The sequence below is a fragment of the Melitaea cinxia genome, chromosome 6, assembly GCF_905220565.1.
Source record: "Melitaea cinxia chromosome 6, ilMelCinx1.1, whole genome shotgun sequence".
In the NCBI taxonomy this organism is placed as follows: Eukaryota; Metazoa; Arthropoda; class Insecta; order Lepidoptera; family Nymphalidae; genus Melitaea; species Melitaea cinxia.
In genome coordinates, this window is record NC_059399.1 from 14,340,697 (window position 1) to 14,363,120 (window position 22,424).

The window sequence follows — 22,424 nt, forward strand, 5'->3', positions numbered from 1 at the left end:
AAAAAAAAAAAATACAGTCGAATTGAGAACCTCCTCCTTTTTTGGAAGTCGGTTAAAAAGGAAAAGGTTACTCATCATCATCATCATTTCAGCCTATTGCAGTCCACTGCTGGTTATAGGTCTCCACAAGTTCGCGCCAAAAATGGCGCGAACTCATGTGTGTTGCCCATAGTCACCACGCTGGGCAGGCGGGTTGGTGACCGCAGGGCTGGCTTTTCACACCTAAGACGCTGCTGCCCGTCTTCGGCCTGTGTATTTCAAAGCCAACAGTTGGATGGTTATCCCGCCATCGGTCGGCTTTATAAGTTCCAAGGTGGTATTGGAACTGTGTTATCCCTTAGTCGCCTCTTATGACACCCACTGGCAACCCACACAGCAAAAGGTTACTCAATTTTACCGTATATATATTTTTATATATGTTTGGGGATAATTTCGTTATTTATGAACCGATTTTAATAAAAAAAATTGTTGGAAAGGAGATATTGCAAGGGTGGTACCATGATAGAGAAACCAGGATCTGATGATAGAATCCCAAAGAAATCGAGGAGAACCCTCAAAAATAGTAGTGACGAAATGTTAATTTTTTTTTTCGTCTACTCAAGTTGTATTTAAGGCTTATTAAGGCTTATTGAATTGTGATTGATCCGATCGGTACTGCATGGCGGACTCGTATGTAAATTGCTTTGTACTGATTGAGATATCTCGAGTCAGTGAGTTGACGCGATTTACAAGATGGCCGTTACGATTGTTTATTTTGGCCGATTACTACGTGTCAATCCCTGTCATTGAACGTTTCGTTTCATGCCTGTAATTATAGGTTATTATTTTATTTATTTATTTTTTATTTTATTTTTTTTTCTGTACCTTTTTCATTTTGTTTAAAACGTAAAAACGCATATTTAAATACAATTTCAATCTAATCAAGTATTATTGTTTGCTTTGTAAACTAATTGGTGATTTTCAAAACCATATATTTATCCGATTTGTTGAAATTAGTGAGAGTGTATTGGAACATATCAAATGTCACCGTACACCCATCCTATGTGAAATGGATTATGGATAACGTATTATTTATTTTACCTAGCAAGCGTTATTTATGTGTATATTCCGATTCTGTATGGTATGTGGTGTTGGTGCGACCGTGTTGTCACCCGACGGCTCAAGCGGAAGATCGGCGCTGACAGCTCTGTCAGCATATGCCGAGCTTGAGACCGGGTTTGCGATATCCTCATTGTATAATTTAATTGTTTAGCTTAATGGATATGTAATATTGATTTATGTGGATGTTGCAAATAAAAGAGTATTATTATTATTATTTCTTGTAGATATGATGAATTTTAAATTCAGTTTTTTTTATTTGTTAGCAAACACAGTTACATACTTTTAAAGTAGAAATTTTGACAGCGTTGCAGTATCATAGTAGAACTTAACTTAGCGTTAATATGTTTCAAAAGTACGGCCTTCTAATAAATATATTTAGAATAATGAATAGAGTCAAATAAAAGAACTAATTAGGAGATCATAGCAATGAATTTGCCTGCAGACATGTCCAACAGGATATATTGTCCAACCCGTTTACATCTTCAGACAAATTTAAGTGTTTCACAAATTCGTATAACTATTTCATTATTATAATTATAATTCATATTATTTTATCTACATTTTTTTAAATTTCGGTTTAGTTTACAATTATAAATAAAAAGCAAAAAAATTTGTGTCATGAATTGTGAAAATGTATCGAACGGATGTTTTCAATTTGAAATGATCGATTCCACGACAATCTCGATTACTTCCATAACGTAGATCTATTTTCGATCTCGCTACATCGGAATCAGGAAGCGAACGAGCATTGTCTATTTAATTATATTTATCTCCCATATGACTAGATCTCAGATGTATTTTAGTTCAGCCGCTCAATGCCACGAGGCCAACAACATTTTCTCATTAATGAAAATAGTTATAACGTGAGTACACGCAATTGATGTGTACGTTATCTCATTTTTTTTTTAGTCCAAGGCAAATGTTTAATATGGAGTGCGTCAGGAATGAGCACAATGGTCTGTTCAATCTTTTACTTTATCTGTATCAATATTAAAGATGCTTCCAAACAAATATTTGAAACGGATTTCCACAGGTTGGTATAAATCTCTTCTTAAAATTATGGTATTAAAGCAATCAAAAGTCATAACAAGTTATGAAAAAATAAAGAAACAACAACGTAATTTTAAATATATTTATTTTGGTCCCATATTCGATAACATTATAACTAACATTTAAACAATTTATCACAATAAAATTAATTTTACCTCACTTAGTATTTTAAATCTAAATTCTTGTAACATAATTGAAATCTTAATATTTTCGCTATTTTTATAAACGATAGATAACATGCATACAAACATTGTAAGCAAAAATAAATTATTACGCTTTGATAAATTAATCAGAATTTTTGGTTCAATTATATTACAGGCCACAAAAAATCAGTTCTGTATTGTAATTGGCTTAAATTACTGATTTGATTTGACAATCATCTTAACATAATTCATTCACACCTCAGTCTTAATAAGCATACCATAACATAACTATTTCCAGATCCATTACTTGATTTTAAAAAAAATAGTTATGACGACTAAAAAAAGTAGTAATGCTAATTATTTATAATGACATTAAAATTGTGTTAACTAAGTCATTTCACATTGGTGTTAAAAGAGTTTATCCACTTGTTAATTAGACGTCTTGCTTATTATTAAATCGATAATCAACTTGTTTTATTTTTCGATAGGCCCATACCTTTGCCTAAACCATGTCATTCCTCTATAATCTGCTTCATAAACATCAGGGATCTCTTTATCGATCGCTTCACAATAAACCATCTTAACTGATGCTTCACCAAAAAGTCTTTCCTCGTATTTGATTAGTTGCTTGAAGAAACCTGTGTTTGGTCGGATTTGTGGCCTGAAAAATTAACGCACTATTAGATTAACATTATAAATATTGTAGTTTTGAGTGAAACAGCCTATGAATTTCCCATTGCTGAACTGTGTGTATATCCAGCTTCTTCTTAACAAACTTCCAAAAAAGGAGGGGGTTCTCAATTTGACTGTATTTTTTTTTATGTATGTAACTTCAGAACTTTTAAATGGGTGGGGACCGATTTCGACAAAAAGATTTTTAATCGAAAGGTGTGTCATTTTGTCTCATTTAAATTTATTTGAGATCTAACAATTACTTTTCGAGTTATATCTAATAATTCGTTCTCCACCATTTTTTCGTCTACCTACGTTGTATTATACCGCATAACTTTTTACCGGATGTACCGATTATGATGACTTTTAATTTAATTGAAAGCTGATGTTTATGGTGTAGTCATATTTAAATTTCATCGAGATCCGATAATAAATTTTTGAGTAATCTTTGATAACGCGTATTTACTTGACTATATTTTCGTCCACTTACGTTGTATTACTTGTCGATGTAACCGAAGTCGGTTTTTTTCGTTTGCGAGCATTATTCTATAAAGAAAAAGAGCAGACCTTTAACCCTTTAAACTACTTTAAGTTCCACCAACTTGAAGAGTACTTGACGAGAGAAGTCACAGAACTTCTTTTAAAATCTAAGAAATATTTTCACACTATGCCTTATTTTACCACAAGCATGAGATAATTTTTAATACCAATTGGCATCCGTTTAACTAACTGGTACCTATTACCATGTTATTTTCGCTACTTCGGATTCTCAATAATTGGGATTTTAAAACTAAACTGACTATTCTAAACTGTAAATTTTAGGTTTGCTTGTTATGTAACAAAACATATTATCATTATAGCCCAAATACGAGTATGTATCTAGCAAAAATTGTTTTGTTGTTAGAACATCGCTAATAAAAACTTTTAATATCCCTTTAAAAAGGCACATAATTAGATTTAGGTTATGCTTTTGAATCTTAAAAGTTGTACTAGTAAAATATAGTAAAGTGATTTACATTAAGTCTTGTCCAAAAAATTGAAGTAATCAGAAACTTACCTCCTTAGTTTCATGTGATGATAAGCTTCACACAGGGTCATCTTTTGCCATTTTACGAGGTAAGCTAGACAGAGAGTTACGGATCGTGAAACACCCGCAACACAGTGTACCAACACCACTTCATTTCTTGTCACAACCTGCATTAACCAATTTCTTCATATAATTAAATTTGTCTAACTCTTAGATATAGTAAAACTGTCTAACTCTTAAATGTACATTTTTTTCTTTTTACGTCTCGTTAATAATTACAAAATTATAATGAAAGGATTAATTGTGCAATAAGCTCTATTACCTCATGTATAAGGTCAGCAACAAGTTCCATGAACGGATACATGTCAGAGTTTGGTGTGTCGAGTAGTGGTACATAGTGCCTTGGAACATAATCTTCTGGTGGCGGTGGCAGTTCCGGTGCAACATTGATTACAAGTCCCGGCCTTAAAGCCTTTACGGCTCCTGGTAGAGCGTGAGCACCGCATATATATACAGAGTCGATGACACGTGATACTCCAAGGGGGCAGCCTCTGTTGACAATTACTTTTATGTTTTATCACTTTAAAAAAAAAGGAGTTAACAATATCATCCACTTTGACACAAAATATATAAAAATTAAAAAAGTAATCTAAATTTATTTCTGAAGTATAAAGCGAAATACAATTTGAGGTATCCTGAAAAAAAAAACGTCAACAATCCGGCACGTAAACAGCATACCACAATGTTTTGTCATTCTGGCGGACGGCCAGCGCGTCTGACCTAGCGCGAACTTGCGTACGCGTAACATCAGATTTGGTAGCAGAACTTTTTCTTCCTATTTTTTTTTTTCATACAACTAAGCTCAAAATGTCTAGTTTTACGTCAAATCTAGAATCTTTTCTTAAATTTTAATTTAATTAATATTCTTTATTTATTCTAAAACAATTTAATCTACTGTATGTGTGGAATTTAAATGTTCCATTGGTAAAACGTAAATTTTAGCGAATGGCGCAATAAAAATGAAAGTAATGACACAAATTCTTTGCTAAAGAACATAAAATATTTAAAATTAACAAATTTTCTATAAAACCTATCGTTAAAAAAGATTCTAGTAGTGAAATAACTTTTTACTTCACCTGTTGACTATATATTTAATTCTCGTAACATTTACTCTATTAACAAAAGCTTAAATTGATTTGTCAAGTGCTAGAAACACTATCACCAACCTATTCAATTCCTCCTTTGTTAACTTCGTGTCTGCAATATCTACTCTTGGTTCGTTTTCGATGCCTACACTTGTAACTTTATCTTCTACTGTCAGAACCTTCATTATTGTTAAAATAATTAACACTATCGATTCTCAATTCACCACTTCACTATTAGACAAATTAAAATTGTTAATATCAGTCACTCCAACAAGGATATTTTTTAATCAGCAATACATATCAAGGACGGTTCTTATAATACCATTTGAAGTGATATTTTATTGGATTTCATTGATGATATGTTTTTAATTATTCGTATTGTATCGGGAATCGATGCGCGGTATATATGAAGGGAGGCGTGCGTACGCGCCGATGTCTACAACGCGTACTGAAACAGCGCCTACTGTTCACCTGTGATTGCTCGCTCGCCTGCAATATCCGGCATTCCAGGTCTATTTTAGACGACGGTGACTTATTTTGTTTACAATGCGAAAATCTCTGATTTTGGTTCTTGGGCAAAGGCTTATGTTTTTATTTTTAGTGTTCTTATATTTAACGAACACTAAATTCTCCGAATATTGATTTTAAACAAAAAATTACAAATTTATTTTCTGTCGCGGTTTAGGAACCACTAAAATAAACAATAAATTATTAAAAATATTGTTTTATTTAAAAATAATAATATACTATAAAGAGTAAAACAAGTAAATATGTTTAATGTATGTGATACTATTTTTTTAACCGACTTCCAAAAAAGGAGGAGTTTCTCAATTCGACTGTATTTTTTTTATGTATGTTACATCAGAACTTTTGACCGTGTGGACCGATTTCGACAAAAAAAATTTTAATCGAAAGGTGGTGTGTGTCAATTGGTCCCATTTAAATTTATTTGAGATCTAACAACTACTTTTCGAGTTATATCTAATAATGCGTTTTTACTTGACGCCTTTTTCTTCGACCTACGTTGTATTATACCGCATAACTTTCTACTGGATGTAGAGAAATCGAGGGAAACTCTTGAAAATCCGCAATAACTTTTTACTGGGTGTACTGATTTTAATAATTTTTAATGTAATCGAAAGCTGATGTTTGTCATGTGGTCACATTTAAATTTTATTGAGATCTGATAACTACTTATTGAGTAATCTTTGATAAGGCATAGTTACTTGACTATTTTTTCGTCGATCTACGTTGTATTACTCGTCGGTATAATTGAAGTCGGTTTTTTTTTCGTTTGCGAGCAAACACAATTATTCATGATATAATATAATCATTTAATAAAAAAATGGTGTTAATTCCTAATTTTTATTTCGTACAAATTCTACAAGGTCATGAAGCTCTTTTTAACCGACTTCCAAAAAAGGAGGAGGTTCTCAATTCAACTGTATTTTTTTTATGTATGTTACATCAGAACTTTTGACTGGGTGGAGCGATTTCGACAAATTTTCTTTTAATCGAAAGGTGGTGTATGCCAATTGGTCCCATTTAAATTTATTTGAGATCTAACAACTACTTTTCGAGCTATGTTTAATAATGCGTTTTTACTTGACGCTTTTTTCGTCGACCTACGTTGTATTATGCCGCATAACTTTCTACTGGATGTACCGATTTTGATAATTCTTTTTTTGTTGGAAAGGAGATATCCCTAGTTTGGTATCATGATAAGGAAACCAGGATCTGATGATGGGATCCTAGAGAAATTGATGGAAATTCTTGAAAATCCACAATAACTTTTTACTGGGTGTACCGATTTTGATAATTCTTTTTTTGTTGGAAAGAAAATATCCTTAGTTTGGTACCATGATAAGGAAACCAGGATCTGATAATGGGATCCCAGAGAAATCGAGGGATCTTCTTGAAAATCCGCAATAACTTTTTACTGGGTGTACCGATTTTAATAATTTTTAATTTAATCGAAAGTTGATGTTTGTCATGTGGTCACATATAAATTTCATTGAGATCTGATAACTACTTTTTGAGTAATCTTTGATAACGCGCAGTTACTTGAGTATTTTTTCGTCGATCTACGTTGTATTACTCGTCGATGTAATTGAAGTCGGTTTTTTTTTCGTTTGCGAGCAAACACAATTATATGAGCAAAGCAGTGTTTCCAATCTTTTAATAGACGCCTAGGGACGCCTTACATTCCTACATCCTGGAAAAAGTAATGAAGGTAACCTCCTTCTTTTTGAAGTCGGCTAAAACTGCTTTACACACAAACGGTAAATTTAACTGTAAACGGAAAATTTACACTCAAATACATTAAAAACGGTTACTTTTAATCCGCTCCATTTGTTAATTTTGACCAATTGTAGAAAAAATTAATTCGTTCGTATTATTATTATTTTTTTTGTTGGTCGACGTTTCGGCTACTTTACAGCAACCATAATCACGGAAGGACAGTTATATAATGAGTGATAGTCGCGTAAACAATAGAAAACAATATGCTACATAAAAATGACTTGAGTTCAAACAAGCTCACTCATGTTAAGCTCACAGTACGGTGGTAAACGTACGATGTGACGATTTGTGGACTAACGCCGAGTTGCACGAAAAGAAATTAAAATTTAAGTAGTGATTAAACAAATTTAATCGCAAGAATTGTATGAAATTCTTGTGATTAAATTAGTTTAATCTCTACTTAAATTTTAATTTTGTTTCGTGCAACTCGGCGTAAGCCATCTCGTCTACGACAAATTTTCAAAGCACTTTTTTACTTAACAAGTCTAAAAGTCGCCAATTTAACACAATATATAACCTGACAGATTTTTTAATCCTGTTGATAACCCACATAAGAATGCAGATCTCGACGTAGTCACTGTGTTGGTAACCGACTCTTCATATAATATACATGTATAGTAATTTCGTTTTGTCTAGCTGCTTTTACTTCGTCTAAATATTTTCGTCACCATAAAACTGTATCCGGCCGTTCTACGAGATACTGTTTCTTCCTCTTTTTTACAGGAATAATTGTGTTTGCTCGCAAACGAAACAAACCGACTTCAATTACATTGACAAGTAATACAACGTAAGTAGACGAAAAAAATTAACAAACGCACTAGTCTTCACTACGCTTTTCGAAGGTTTCCCTCGATTTCTCTGGGATTACATCATCAGATCCTGGTTTCCTTTTTATGATATTACACTTGGGATATCTTCTTTCCAACAAAAAAAAGAATCATCAAATCATCATGTTCATAAACGATGAAGTTATCTCCGTACATACATACATATAATATATACATATACGGTCGAATTGAGTAACCTCCTCCTTTTTTGTAGTCGATTAAAAACCTAAACTTTTTAGTGCTTTGTACAATGTCGAGCTAGACATACACCGTATATATTTTTGTTTTAAACTAAAGGAGGATAGAAGCGAGAACTTGGTAAAATTGAACAAAAAAAATGGTTAAGGCTAGCATAAATATATTTTTGATACTGTTATAAACTATTCGTATTATATTGTATCAATGGAATAAAATGTGTAGGACTGTTAAGTGCGAACAAGCCTGAAAAGGCTTTTGCAAGTAAACTTATTGTAATTCATGCTTTTCTTAACGTTATAAATAAATTAATAAAATACCTAAATGTGCATTGTAAACGTAAGTGTCAAAGTTTCTATGAAAAATAAATTTGTATTTAAAAGGGTGCATTAAAAATATAAAATAAGAAAAAGTGTATAAACGTATACCTTCTAATAATAGAGATCAGAAAGCAATTTTCAAAACTGGGTTATCTGCAATTCCAAAATTATTTAAAAAAACTTTACAGGGTTGTAAGTAAATTAATTAATTTTAATCTAAATCTATTCAAATGTACTCGTAAATTCCTAAAAAAAAATTAAGTTTATTCCCTCTCAAAAATAGTCAGTTATAAACGATTTTGATTTTGAATTGACTATAAATTTCTGAAACTGTAACTTTACGACGCACTAACTGATTTCGATTTAGTACATGAACTAGGTATGTAGTCGTAGCAGTATGCAAAGAGCAAGAATCGATTTAAGATTTGACTTATTAAAAATTTTGCCCCTGTAATTACATTACTGTAAACTCATCAATGTGTATTCGTCGACATAGTACACGTACCACCACAGCACTGGCACGGCGATTATTGAACATTTATGTATATTAGTTATTTTTAACCGAATTCAAAAAAAGTAGGCAGTTCTCGATTGGACTCTATTATTTTTAAATGTACGTTACATCAGAACTTTTTACTGTGTGGCCGATTTCGATGATTCTTTTTTTAATCGAAAGGTGGTGCTTGTCATGTGGTCTCATTTAAATATAATCGAGATTTGACTAGTACTTTGTGAGTTATACTAATATTGCGTATTTACTTCGCGGTATTTTCGTCACCCTACCTTGTATTTATCTTTATATCTAAATATTTAAATTTAATATTTTCAATTGTCATTGCAGATGACATAAAAAAATAATAAAAGTAAAAACTATGGTGTTTGATGAAGACGGAAAATAATAATAAAATATAATTAATACAGAAGAATTATAAATAATAAACATAAATTGTCGTTTCTCTTATTTTCAGGTGAGAGTGTCTATAGATTTAAGTGATTTTTCTTACAATGTAAATTAAAATGTAAAGAAATAAAAACTCTTATTTTCAGAGCAACGCAATTTGTTTATTTATAAAGAAATACCATAAAATACTGAGGTAACTTTTTACTGGGTACACCGATTTTGACGTTTCTTATATAAATTAAAATCTACTACTCGTCATGTAGTCCTATTTAAATTTGATTGAGATATGAGTAGTACTTTTGCGTTATATCTAATATTGCGTATTTACTTGGCTATTTTTTCGTCACCCTACGTTGTACCTTATAACATTTTTACTGGGTTCACCGATTTTGATGTTTTTTGTATAAGTCAAAAGCTAATACTTGTCATGTGGTACCATTTAAATATGATTGAGATATAATGAGTACTTTTTGAGTAATCTTTGATGATGTGTATTTACATGACGGTGCTGAGACGTGCCTGTGGTCATGTTCAATACTAAAGTATTGAACACGACCACAGGTGGCGTTGTGGTAAACCGGACGAACGGATTTTGATGATTCTTTTTTTAATCGAATGGTGGTGCTTGTCATGTGGTTCCATTTAAATTTAATTGAGATTTGACTCTTACTTTTTGAGATATATTATTGTATTTACTTGACTGTTTTTGGAGTTTTCTTATTGTCATATAAGGCCTCCGGAATGAAAAAAATGTGAACAGTAAAATCTACTGAACGAATGACCTCTTTAGAGATGGCGTTCTGACGTTTCCTAATAACGCTGTGGCGACATCTATCATGCAGCATATAAACTAGAGAAAACTGAAGTATCCTACATCGCGCTATCAAAGAGAGTATATATACTTATCAAAGCTATCAGAGTATTGACTATATATTGAGTAGAACCCGACAACAACCGTCGGGGCGTCAGCCCACCAGACACAACTTCCGTCTGGCCGAAGGATCCTCCCTTTTCGATGGCAGACGAGGAACTGAACACCCTGACCTCCAAAACGCCATCCGTTTCCGATAGATGGCGTTATCGGATTCGTTTATTTACCATTTGATATGGTATTAATATTTTTCTTAGACTAGTGTAAGCCTTTTTTGTACTTATTTAGACAGTCGATCTGAAGGAGTAAACTTCAGTCGTGCGTCAGAACTGACACACACACACTTTTGTTTCGTCACCCTACATGGTATTACACCATATAACTTTATACTGGTGCACTAATTTTGATCTCTTGGAGCTCACTCCTTAAGAATCAATTTTCATATAAGGTCCCCAGTATGAAAAAAATATGAGGAATAAAATCTATTGAACGAATGACCTTATTAAGTTGCTCGTAACGCCATCTATCAAAACCAAATAGGGTTCCGATTTATTGCGTTACGACGTTTTCCAATAACGCCTATTAGATATATGGAGTTATTTGACTAGTTTATTTACCATTTGATATGGTATTTATTTTAACCGACTCAAAAAAGGAGGAAGTTACTCAGTTCGACTTTGGGGATAACTTCTTCGTTTATGAAACGATTTTGATAAATCTTTTTTGTTGGCAAGGAGATAATCCAAGTGAGGTACCATGATAAGAAAACCAGGATCTGATGACGGAATCAGAGAAATCGACGGGAACCCTCGAAAACCGTAGTGACGACTAGTGCGTTTGCTAAATTTTTTCGTCTACTTACGTTGTATTACTTATCGATGTAATTGAAATCGGTTTTGTTTTTCGTTTGCGAGCAAACACAATTATTTATAATCAATTTCATTTATGATAACTCTCTAAAAGAACATGGTTACACAATCAAACACACAGACATTTTAACGTATTAATTGACATAAGTAACTGAGGAAGGGCACAGAAGGAATTTCCTGCTTAAAACATGGAGCAGCCCGACTGGGGTAGTACCTCGACCTTACAGAAGACCACAGCTAAATAATACCGTTTTAAAATAAGAATCAACGGATCTCCCAGTGGGATTTTCTCCTGCGTCTCCTGTGTCCGGAAACACCTTCCAACAACCGTTGTAGTAGTGATAAGATTGTATATCTAAACAGAAAGTGTTTATTTTTATTTAACTAATAGAAAAGTTGAATTATATAATATATAATTATGATTATAAACTGATATGACGTTTAACTGTTTTTTTTTTTTCATTTCCTTTCTACCAGTTCACACGCTCACTATATATTATTAAAATATCTTGTTCAAATTAGCGGCTATATTCTTTACTGCCGTAACCACACAGCTAACGCTAGATCAAATATGATCATTTCTGCTACAGCTTCATAACATTGTCTACTATCGTATTTCACTCAAACTTCGTCGATTTGTTTCTGAATTTTTCTTTATAGTTTTGAAGGTCAAGCAAGTTCATATAACAAGCAACTTGTGGCCGAAGATGTAGTTTCAAAACCAGCAGCAAAAACAACACATACTTGCGCTATCATGCAGGTAAGATCGATTTCTAATTCAACAATCAATTATCTAACTTGACGAATTAAACTTCATTCGTAACAGTACAAATAAACTCATCTTTTGTTCTAATGTCACTTGTAAGGTCATAATTATTAAGCAAACAATAAATATATTAAGCAGACACATATGTACAATGTACATAATTCTGTTAAGCATTATTGTATTATTTTATTAAAATATAATGAAACACTTGTATTGCAATACATTTTTTTGATAAGGTTACATATAATATAACTGTAGAGGTCGAATTTCTGTACATGATTGTAAAAAATATCTGAAAACCGAGTCAGGGGGGTGGGGTGTAAAAGTGAAATAGAACTAATTTAGATTTTTTGTTGTTTTTTTTTGTTTATCTGTCTGTTTGTACTGGCTAATCTCCGAAACAACTGGACCGATTTAAATGAAATTTTGTATGGTGGTAGCTTATATCCCTGGTCAACATATAAAATACTTTTGATCCCAATAAATTAAAGAGTTCACGTGGGATAGTTAAAAAAATTTCATCACTTAAACAGCTTATTATACAACTTATTCACCTAATTAAGTATTGATATTGCCGGTATCGTCATACAATAAAGCAATTTATACATTATAAAAAAGTTATAAATTAAAAAGATATTCCGCGAAAAAGTAAAACCTTACAAAAACAGTGCCTTGCATAGCGTACTTCATCACCATATTATATAAACTAGATGGCGCTGATAGTATTCTACATCGCGATGGTGAAATTAAACAATTCACTGCAATAACTTAGGCTTCAAAAATAATGTTACCGACTTCAATTCGTATTAAATGAACTAGATGGCGTTGACAGTATTCTACATCATGGAGGTAAAAAAAAAGTTAGTGTATAATGGTTGACATTTGGTTATTAGTTGGTGACTAAAATAAAGCTCAAGGGACGCTGCTTATTGCGGTTGTGGACCTCAGCGTCAGCTGTTTCTCGCACGGCCAGCTATATGTTGCTTTCTCCCATGTCAGTCAGCCAACCAACCTATTTATTCATGTGCCGAATCAGCTTACGTTGAATATCGTCTATAAAGAAACATTATAAGGTATTGCATTCTATAAAATTTCAAATCTAGTACTAATAAATACCACGCGAACGAAATCGCGGGAATCAGCTAGTAAAGAATAACAATATCAGGCATCACATAAGAGTATTAAATTATAATTCTTCGTCTTTATCTTTATAGATATAACAATACCTAATGAGATAAAATTGTTTACCTATTTCAAAATCTAGAAAAAACTTTAAGCTTACCATACAGTCATAATTTCAAAGACTTAATTTTTTTGACTATTTAAGTTCTTCAAAATTATATCAGGAAACGCAAATGACAAAAACGCTACTAAACTTAAAAGGATACACTATGGCATATTTGTGGCGCAGGCAAATAGACATATACCTAGTCTGTTTTTATAACAAACTAGTACTGAGTATATCTCTCGCATATTCCGATTTTACAGAGTGAGATGGGTCATTGTTAGGGATGGGGCCATCGCCTTTCATCGTGTTTTTAAAATTGTAAAACCTTTAAAACTAATGTCTTTAAAATTGTTCATTTTGCAATCATCATAAGCAATATATCTAATCTAAATAATATAGGTAATCGCTAAGTCGACTGAGTATTCATGTAACTACAGCGCTTGTTTGAAACGGACTCTATGCTGATTACCTGGACCAATAACAACGCACACAAAATTTTTGGTACTCGTTTGTTAAAAAAAAAAACGGACGATATTTTAATCATCTATACAATAATTAGCTACTATTGTGAGGATAACGTTAGCTACAAAAAAATATATAGATCGTAAATACTTAAACCACTGACCATGTCCTTGCTAGAGATTCTTGGAATGTCCGCTTGATCTATAATAAAATTGTAAATTACACTTAGAATGAGCAAAAAAAGTGATTTCATAAAAAACAGGCAAAGGTTACACAAAACAATTAAGTTATTTGGAGTAAAAAACAGGTTTGTATAAAATTTATTATTTTGAGGAACAGTGTGTAAAATGCCTAAATGCTTTATAAATTACATGTATATATATAAACTTTTATCAGTCTTCAAATAACAACAAAGTCCATTTTACATTAAGGTTTTGAACAGACACAATGTTTTTAATATTAATTGTAATATTAGTTTTGTTAATTTATTTTTACACTACGCAAAATTTTGATTACTGGTCAAAAAGAAATATTAAATACGATCCACCGTTACCTCTTTTCGGAAATCATTTAAAATGTGGGCTGGGAATGAAGAGCTTAATAGCAGTTTCATGTGAATTATACAACAAATATCCAAACGAAAAAGTTGTGGGATACTTTCGTGGAAGAACGCCGGAACTAATTATTCGAGATCCAGATATTGCAAGAGCAATTTTAAATGTGGACTTTGCCAGCTTCTACCCGCGCGGCTTTGGTAGAGATCCTACAAAAGAGCCACTGTTGAAAAATCTGTTTCATGCGGATGGAGATTCATGGAAACTATTACGCCAAAGACTGACACCAGCGTTTACAACATCTAAACTGAAAAACATGTTCCCATTGATAGTGAAGTGTGCTGAAAAATTGGAACACATGGGAAAAGAAATAATAGCAGGAGGTGGAGAGTGTGACGTGCGAGACTTTATGGCACGTTTTACTACAGAATTTATTGGTGCTTGTGGCTTTGGCATTGAAATGGACACAATAAATAATGAAAACTCTGTCTTTAGAAATTTAGGAAAGCAAATGTTTCATCGATCCATAAGAAATGTTTCTCAGGATTTACTTTGGGATATTTTACCAGAGGTAGGGAAAATGTTAAATGTCAGTGTTTTCGATAAGAAATTAGAAACAATAATTTCCAGCATAGTGCTAAAAATTTTCGAACAGCGAAATTATAAGCCCTCTGGAAGAAATGATTTCATCGATATCCTTTTAGAGCTAAGTGCAAAGGGCAAAGTAAAAGGAGAGTCTCTTGAATACAGAAATTCCGATGGGTCACCTAAAGAAGTTGAATTAGAAATCGATTTGGAATGTTTAATAGCGCAAGTATTTGTTTTCTTCGCAGCCGGCTTTGAAACATCTTCGTCAGCTACGAGCTTTGCATTACACGAGCTAGCGTATAATATCGATTTGCAACGAAAAATCCAAGCTGAAATTGATGCGGTACTTCTAAAGTACGACAATAAGTTGTGTTATGATGCAGTTAATGAAATGACTCTTTTAGAAATGGCATTCAAAGAATCTCTGAGAATACTTCCACCCTTAGGAGTCCTAAATAGGGTCTGCGCTGCTAAATACACAATTCCTCAACTCGGAATAAGTCTTGATCCCGGTGTGAAAATTATAATTCCTATCCAAGCAATACAAAATGATGAACGTTATTTTGAAAATCCCCAAGTATTTAATCCAGAAAGATTTGCTAACGAGAAAATTAGTGAAGTACATAAGTACATCTTCTTACCTTTTGGAGAAGGGCCCCGAGCTTGTATAGGTATGTTATTTTTTTTTTTTTATTCAATTACTGAGAGATAGTCACAGCTTAATTTAAGGCCTCCTTATTATTAAGAATTCAACCAATTACAATGACACAAATATTACAAATATTTACAAATATTTTACAATACGGACATTTTAATCAGCCTCCCATCACCTATAGCAGCACTTGTGTATCTAGTTACGTGTGAAGCTAATAAACGCTAAAAATGTTCCACTTAACGAGAGAGAGAGCGAATTAGTTTCAGTACTCTTAATTTTTGAAAATCAAAACATTTATGTTTGGGGCGTTTAAACGACAAAGATTCAGTAGGTTCAATTTCCGAACGTGACTAATATTTGTATATGTAATACAGATGTGTATCGTAACCCAGTTTGTAAGTTATCCTGTATTGCGAACTGTTAAAAACGTAAAGTTGAAATAATCGTTATATTTTATATTTGCAAATTCCGTCACTATTTATTCCGTAAGAACCTTCTACAAAAGTAATAGAAAAGTGACTTTTGCGCTTAGTAACTCGTTTAGCAGTTCCTTTTTATTTCTATAGATAGCCATAAACCTTACTATTATTTTATGTTTTATATGTATTTTTGAGTGCAATAAAGTATATAATAATAGATTTTATATAAATAAGATCGTCATACGTTCGTTTGAATGTAACTCTATCGTGTTACATAGTTATCTGACACAAATTATCAGATTAAATATAGCGTCAATTATTCCCCCCCCCCCCCCCCCTTCCGCACCTCCTTAAGTTACTTTTATCATAATTTACAACGTTCATATCTAATATTACTTGTTACTAACTGTTTCAGGTGCCCGCTTGGGTCAGATGCAGTCTATCGCCGGACTGGCCGCTGTGTTACACAAGTTTACAGTGGAGCCGTCAGAAAAATCAACCAGAAAAATTAAAATGAATCCGAGACTAAACGTCGTTCAGGGCGTCTTGAATGGGATTCCTCTTAGACTTAAGTTACGCGAAAAGTAAAAATATTATAGCCTTTTTTATTACAGGATTGTTTTTTTATAAGTACAAAAACTAAATCTGTTAAGTATATAACTAGCAGATACCTAATAAAAATATTATGCAAATAATAACTATTGACAATTTTTTTTTCATCTGTTGTGAATCGGACGTAAGCCAAATGTGGCTTCGTTAGTTGGTAAACATTTATCGAGTTGAATTGAAAATTTGGAAATCTTTAAGTAATCACTTAATGATAGTTCAATGTCTTTAGCCATTTTATCGATATTTCTTTACAAGTATTAATAGTAATAATAGTTTTTATTTTATTCACAATGCCACGTTATAATTTTTGTTTACGGAGAATGCCACGAGGCCACGACAATGCTAATTTAGCAATACAGCAGTTCCGGGAAATATATGGGAACACCCGTATTTGTCCAACCGATGGCCGCACTATTACAAATGCTTTCCAGAGGATACGGGGAGATCAATGCTTAATCCCGCATTTTCTGTGAAATTTCATAACAAAAGACTTGTACTCAACAGATGTAAATACAGTTGATGAGTTAAAAAATAGAATTATTAGAACTTTTAATAAATTAAGAAATATGGCCGCCAATGGCGACATCATGTCAAAATTAGTAAATAACATTATAAGAAGATAATTATAATATGTGCATCAGTGTTCATGGCGAACATAATTATCGAGAATTTAAAAATTTAGTAACGTTCTATCACCGACCAAACAAACCAACGAGTAGTTCGTTGTGTCACCGCACGTCATAACAGGTCAGTGAACCCATAGTTACACATGTTGTAATAAAATTTTAGTATATTTATAATAATATTTATATATAAAAACAAGAATTACTCGTTTAAAGATATTATTAGATATATCCTCATCAACAAGAGTGTTTCTTATCCGGGCGACATCGACCTTCTACAATAACCAAAAACAATGTAGGTATATACCTATATACCTACATTTAGTTCACTGATATAAACATGTTATTAAGACAGGAACCTTCTAGTACAATTTATTATACAAAAAAAACCTTCATGCAATGCATGTAGTAGTGATAAAATTGTATATCTAAACAAAGAGTGATTCTTTTTTAACCGACTTCAAAAAAGAAGCAGGTTACTCAATTCGACCGTATATGTATATATATATTTAATAATTAATATAGTGCCTTTGTTAATTTGTTTCGTCTGCTTATGTTGTATTACTTGTCGATGTAATTGAAGTTGGTTTTTTTCGTTTGCGAGCAAACACAATTATTATATAAGTAATTAACTACATATATGAAGGTTTAATTCTTTTTTTCAATTCCTGCTACCAGCTCACCTTCACTATATACGTATCTTTAAATATCTTGTTCTGATTTACAATCGTCAATAACATACTACTTATTTATTCACTCAAGTTTAAATACATTTTTAACCTTATGGTCTCAGCTTGTGGTATCTACTAGACATTAGGCACATACTAGACAGGTAGACACTTGATGTTAAAACAGTTTTTTTTTAAATAAAAATTCTTCGATTATATTGATGAAAAAAAAATTGTTTTCTTAACTTAAGTAATAATTTACTTAATTCTTTTTTTTATTAAAATACCTGCATGAACGTGCAAAAAGCCTAATGAGCAATCAGTGCACAGATGAACTAATGATCGACATACGCCGAATTGTCAGGTCAACAAGGTATACTAGACCAGTGCAGATATTTTGAAACAAAAAAAAATATAGTAGGATGAAACCCATTGTAAAAGGAAGAGAATACAACATAAATGAAAGTAAAAATAAATTACGGGCGATCGGAGGTCGGGAAGTGGGGGTTTAAGGGTAAAAACGGTTTTTCTAGATTTCCGGCTTACTTACCGGCAAGAATTTATATAAGATCAGTGTACTGTCAGTCATTCAACTCTATTCTATTTTTTCTATAAATTGCAGCTGTTCAAGTGTGCCATGTCAATAATTCTATTAAAGTTATTGCATTGTTTTAGTATGTTCTTTTTGAAATTTATACCTGGTCGTAGATCAAACCCCATAATTGATTTAGGTGAGTATTTAAGCTATGATAATAATGTAAAAGAAAAACAAAAAATATGAGTAACAGAATAATGTTATAAGTAGACCACGTCGTTTCTGGGTACTCTTAGAATGTCCACTCGATCTGTAAAAAAATGTAAAATTATAAACTACAGGGGACACAAAACCTGTGGATTTTCATCAACCAATTTCAGAAAAATTGTTACCGGCGTTTTTTTTTTTCATACAAGTAGGTCGATAAATAAGCGTACGGCTCACCTGATGATAAGTAATTACCGTAGCTTATAGACGACGGAACACTAGAAGCATTGAAAGCGCGTTGCCGACCCTTCTCGCAATCATCCCCCCAGGAACTTTGGTCACCTTAATCACAACAGGAATACAATACTGCTAGAAAACAGTTTTATTTAGCTATGATATTCTGTAAGTTCGAGGGAATACCACAGTCCAGCTGCTCCAGATTTTGAACTGGCTATTTCTTGCTATGCCCTATCTTAGTCGAGTTATTTTGGAATAAAAAAATAGGTTTGTATAAAATTTATTATTTTGAAGAACAGTGTGTAAAATGCCTAAATGCTTCATAAATTACATGTATATATATATATATATATGTATATAAAATTTTATCAGTCTTCGAACAACAACAAAGTCCATTTTAGATTAAGTTTTTGAACAGACACAATGTTTATAATATTAGTTGTAATATTACTTTTGTTCATTTATTTTTACACTACGCAAAATTTTGATTACTGGTCAAAAAGAAATATTAAATATGATACACCGTTACCACTTTTCGGAAATCATTTAAAATGTGGGCTGGGAATGAAGAGCTTAATAGCAGTTTCGTGTGAATTATACAACAAATATCCAAACGAAAAAGTTGTGGGATACTTTCGTGGAAGAACGCCGGAACTAATTATTCGAGATCCAGATATTGCAAGAGCAATTTTAAATGTGGACTTTGCCAGCTTCTACCCGCGCGGCTTTGGTAGAGATCCTACAAAAGAGCCACTGTTGAAAAATCTGTTTCATGCGGATGGAGATTCATGGAAACTATTACGCCAAAGACTGACACCAGCGTTTACAACATCTAAACTGAAAAACATGTTCCCATTGATAGTGAAGTGTGCTGAAAAATTGGAACACATGGGAAAAGAAATAATAGCAGGAGGTGGAGAGTGTGACGTGCGAGACTTTATGGCACGTTTTACTACAGAATTTATTGGTGCTTGTGGCTTTGGCATCGAAATGGACACAATAAATAATGAAAACTCTGTCTTTAGAAATTTAGGAAAGCAAATGTTTCATCGATCCATAAAAAATGTTTCTAAGGATTTACTTTGGGCTATTTTTCCAGAGGTAGGAAAAATGTTAGGTGTTTATATTTTCGATAAGAAATTAGAAACAATAATTTCCAGCATAGTGTTAAAAATTTTCGAACAGCGAAATTATAAGCCCTCTGGAAGAAATGATTTCATCGATATTCTTTTAGAGCTAAGTGCAAAGGGCAAAGTAAAAGGAGAGTCTCTTGAATACAGAAATTCCGATGGTTCACCTAAAGAAGTTGAATTAGAAATCGATTTGGAATGTTTGATAGCGCAAGTATTTGTTTTCTTCGCAGCCGGCTTTGAAACATCTTCGTCAGCTACGAGCTTTGCATTACACGAGCTAGCGTATAATATCGATTTGCAACGAAAAATCCAAGCTGAAATTGATGCGGTACTTCTAAAGTACGACAATAAGTTGTGTTATGATGCAGTTAATGAAATGACTCTTTTAGAAATGGCATTCAAAGAATCTCTGAGAATACTTCCACCCTTAGGAGTCCTAAATAGGGTCTGCGCTGCTAAATACACAATTCCTCAACTCGGAATAAGTCTTGATCCCGGTGTAAAAATTATAATTCCTATCCAAGCAATACAAAATGATGAACGTTATTTTGAAAATCCCCAAGTATTTAACCCAGAAAGATTTGCTAACGAGAAAATTGATGAAGTACATAAGTACATCTTCTTACCTTTTGGAGAAGGGCCCCGAGCTTGTATAGGTATGTGAATTTTTTTTTACTCAATAGAAGCGTTATTATTTTTATTTGATATTCTAAATAAGTATCAAACTGGTTTTAAAGAGTAATATTAGTCATAATATTTTGATTAACGTTATGTACCCTCGTTAGAAGTTGAATTCCGTAAAATATGTGTATATTGTACTCACACTCTCAAAAACAAAAATAAGTGACTCAACAAAAACAAGTTTAGTCAGTTATGCTGCTTAGTAGAAATTCTACCTATTATTGTTGCATACACGATGACCAACGTGGTTTCACCTGCGCTAAGCGTTCACATTAAACCTTATTCTACCTAGCGAGAGAAAAATTCGAAGCTTAATTCAAGGTCACTTTGTTTTTTCGATTTAGATTAGTTAAGATTAAAATGTTCAAACGACAGAGACGCAAAAGGTTCGATTCCCGCTCGTGATGAAGGCTATACAATGTAGCCGTCGTAGTCTCGGTGGTTGTGTTTTTCGTTATCGGCCCCTTATATTGGGTATGAATGTAATAAACATTATATAAAAGGTGTTCCACTTATCGAGAAAGAGAGAGAGCGAATTAATTTCAGTACTCTTTATTTTTTCACAACAGTTAAGGTTGGAACGTTTAAGCGACAAAGATTTAGCAGGTTCGATTCCCGGACCTGACAAATGTTTGTATATGTAATACAGATGTTTTTCGTAGTCTAGTTTTTCGTGTTGGGTGTTTCTCACCTGCAACACAGGTACTGCCTTGAGTGTAAAGCTTATCCTGTCTTGCGAACTATCGAATACGTGAAGTTGAAATCTTATATATAAAATTCTCGTGTTTCAGTGGTAGTTATCATACTCCTTCGAAAGGGCTAGACCGATTTTTATGGAATTTTGTGTGCATATCCATAAGGTCTGAGCTACGGTTAGTAGCACGTTTAGCGATTCCTTTTTATTTATATCGATATTATATAAATAACTAAACTCTTCATACGTTCGTTCGAATGCAACTTTATCATGCTACATAGTTATCAGACACAGATCATCAGATTAAATATAGCGTTAATTCCCCGTGGCAAAAAATTCATAAAACATGGACAAATGCAGGCCAAATTCTCACACCGAGCTGGGAGAGTTTATGAGATCTCATAGACTCTCATAACATCCACTGCACTGTACTGTATCCGCCCGCCCTAATTGCATGCATAACAATTCACAACATTCATAGTACTTGTTATTAATTGTTTCAGGTGCCCGCTTGGGTCAGATGCAGTCTATCGCCGGACTGGCCGCTGTGTTACACAAGTTTACAGTGGAGCCGTCAGAAAAATCAACCAGAACAATTAAAATGAATCCGAGACTGAACGTCGTTCAGGGCGTCTTGAATGGGATTCCTCTTAGACTTAAGTTACGCGAAAAGTAAAAATATTATAGTCTTTTTTAACCATAGGATTGTTTTATTTATACAATTTTACTAAAAAGGTAAATAGATGGTTTGTTGTTTCTTTTCTACAACACTCAATGAAACTAAATCTGTTAAGTATCTTACTAGCAAATATATATAAAAATGTTTATCCTTTATAGAATCGTAAACTATGTATTTGATCATGTCATGATCTTCATCAAAGTATTGTGCATGAAGGTATGGTTGCCCACAAAGGTATCTGAATTAGTAAGACCAAAAAAAAAT

General features: G+C 32.8%; 3 protein-coding genes across 5 annotated transcripts; 2 read left to right on the top strand and 1 right to left on the bottom strand.

Moving 5' to 3' along the window:
* The first annotated feature begins 1,890 nt into the window (after positions 1-1,890).
* Positions 1,891-16,792, top strand: LOC123654412 (cytochrome P450 6B6-like). 3 transcript variants are annotated; one of them, XR_006743239.1, is made up of 3 exons: positions 1,891-2,134; positions 12,091-12,182; positions 16,510-16,580. XR_006743239.1 is itself a non-coding variant. In XM_045590320.1 (2 exons), the coding sequence occupies exons 1-2, from the start codon at positions 14,326-14,328 to the stop codon at positions 16,680-16,682; spliced, it is 1,539 nt and encodes a 512-aa protein (XP_045446276.1). In that variant the 3' UTR covers positions 16,683-16,792. The 3 variants fall into 3 exon arrangements, 1 of the variants encoding a protein (XP_045446276.1); XR_006743238.1 differs by lacking the exon at positions 12,091-12,182; XM_045590320.1 differs by lacking the exons at positions 1,891-2,134; positions 12,091-12,182 and adding an exon at positions 14,326-15,691 and having other exon boundaries at positions 16,510-16,792.
* On the bottom strand, positions 2,220-5,617 carry LOC123654413 (dual specificity protein phosphatase 14). The gene is made up of 4 exons (XM_045590321.1): positions 5,220-5,617; positions 4,316-4,544; positions 4,024-4,160; positions 2,220-2,955 (listed from the first exon to the last, which is right to left on the bottom strand). Exons 1-4 carry the CDS (start codon positions 5,321-5,323, stop codon positions 2,769-2,771), a joined length of 657 nt encoding a protein of 218 aa, XP_045446277.1. The 5' UTR covers positions 5,324-5,617; the 3' UTR covers positions 2,220-2,768.
* A 2,581-nt stretch (positions 16,793-19,373) lies between the features above and the next one.
* On the top strand, positions 19,374-22,181 carry LOC123654411 (cytochrome P450 6B6-like). Its single transcript, XM_045590319.1, has 2 exons — positions 19,374-20,762; positions 21,985-22,181. The coding sequence occupies exons 1-2, from the start codon at positions 19,397-19,399 to the stop codon at positions 22,155-22,157; spliced, it is 1,539 nt and encodes a 512-aa protein (XP_045446275.1). The 5' UTR covers positions 19,374-19,396; the 3' UTR covers positions 22,158-22,181.
* Positions 22,182-22,424: the final 243 nt, after the last annotated feature.

Excerpts from the sequence above, each read along its gene's own strand:
- LOC123654413 (XM_045590321.1), bottom strand. The coding sequence starts at position 5,323 with ATGAAGGTTCTGACAGTAGAAGATAAAGTTACAAGTGTAGGCATCGAA. Across the intron at positions 4,545-5,219 it reads ACAAAGGAGGAATTGAATAG|AGGCTGCCCCCTTGGAGTAT; the intron begins GTTGGTGATAGT and ends AATTGTCAACAG. Across the intron at positions 4,161-4,315 it reads TTGCTGACCTTATACATGAG|GTTGTGACAAGAAATGAAGT; the intron begins GTAATAGAGCTT and ends TGGTTAATGCAG.
- LOC123654411 (XM_045590319.1), top strand. The coding sequence starts at position 19,397 with ATGTTTATAATATTAGTTGTAATATTACTTTTGTTCATTTATTTTTAC. Across the intron at positions 20,763-21,984 it reads AGGGCCCCGAGCTTGTATAG|GTGCCCGCTTGGGTCAGATG; the intron begins GTATGTGAATTT and ends TAATTGTTTCAG.
- LOC123654412 (XM_045590320.1), top strand. The coding sequence starts at position 14,326 with ATGTTTTTAATATTAATTGTAATATTAGTTTTGTTAATTTATTTTTAC. Across the intron at positions 15,692-16,509 it reads AGGGCCCCGAGCTTGTATAG|GTGCCCGCTTGGGTCAGATG; the intron begins GTATGTTATTTT and ends TAACTGTTTCAG.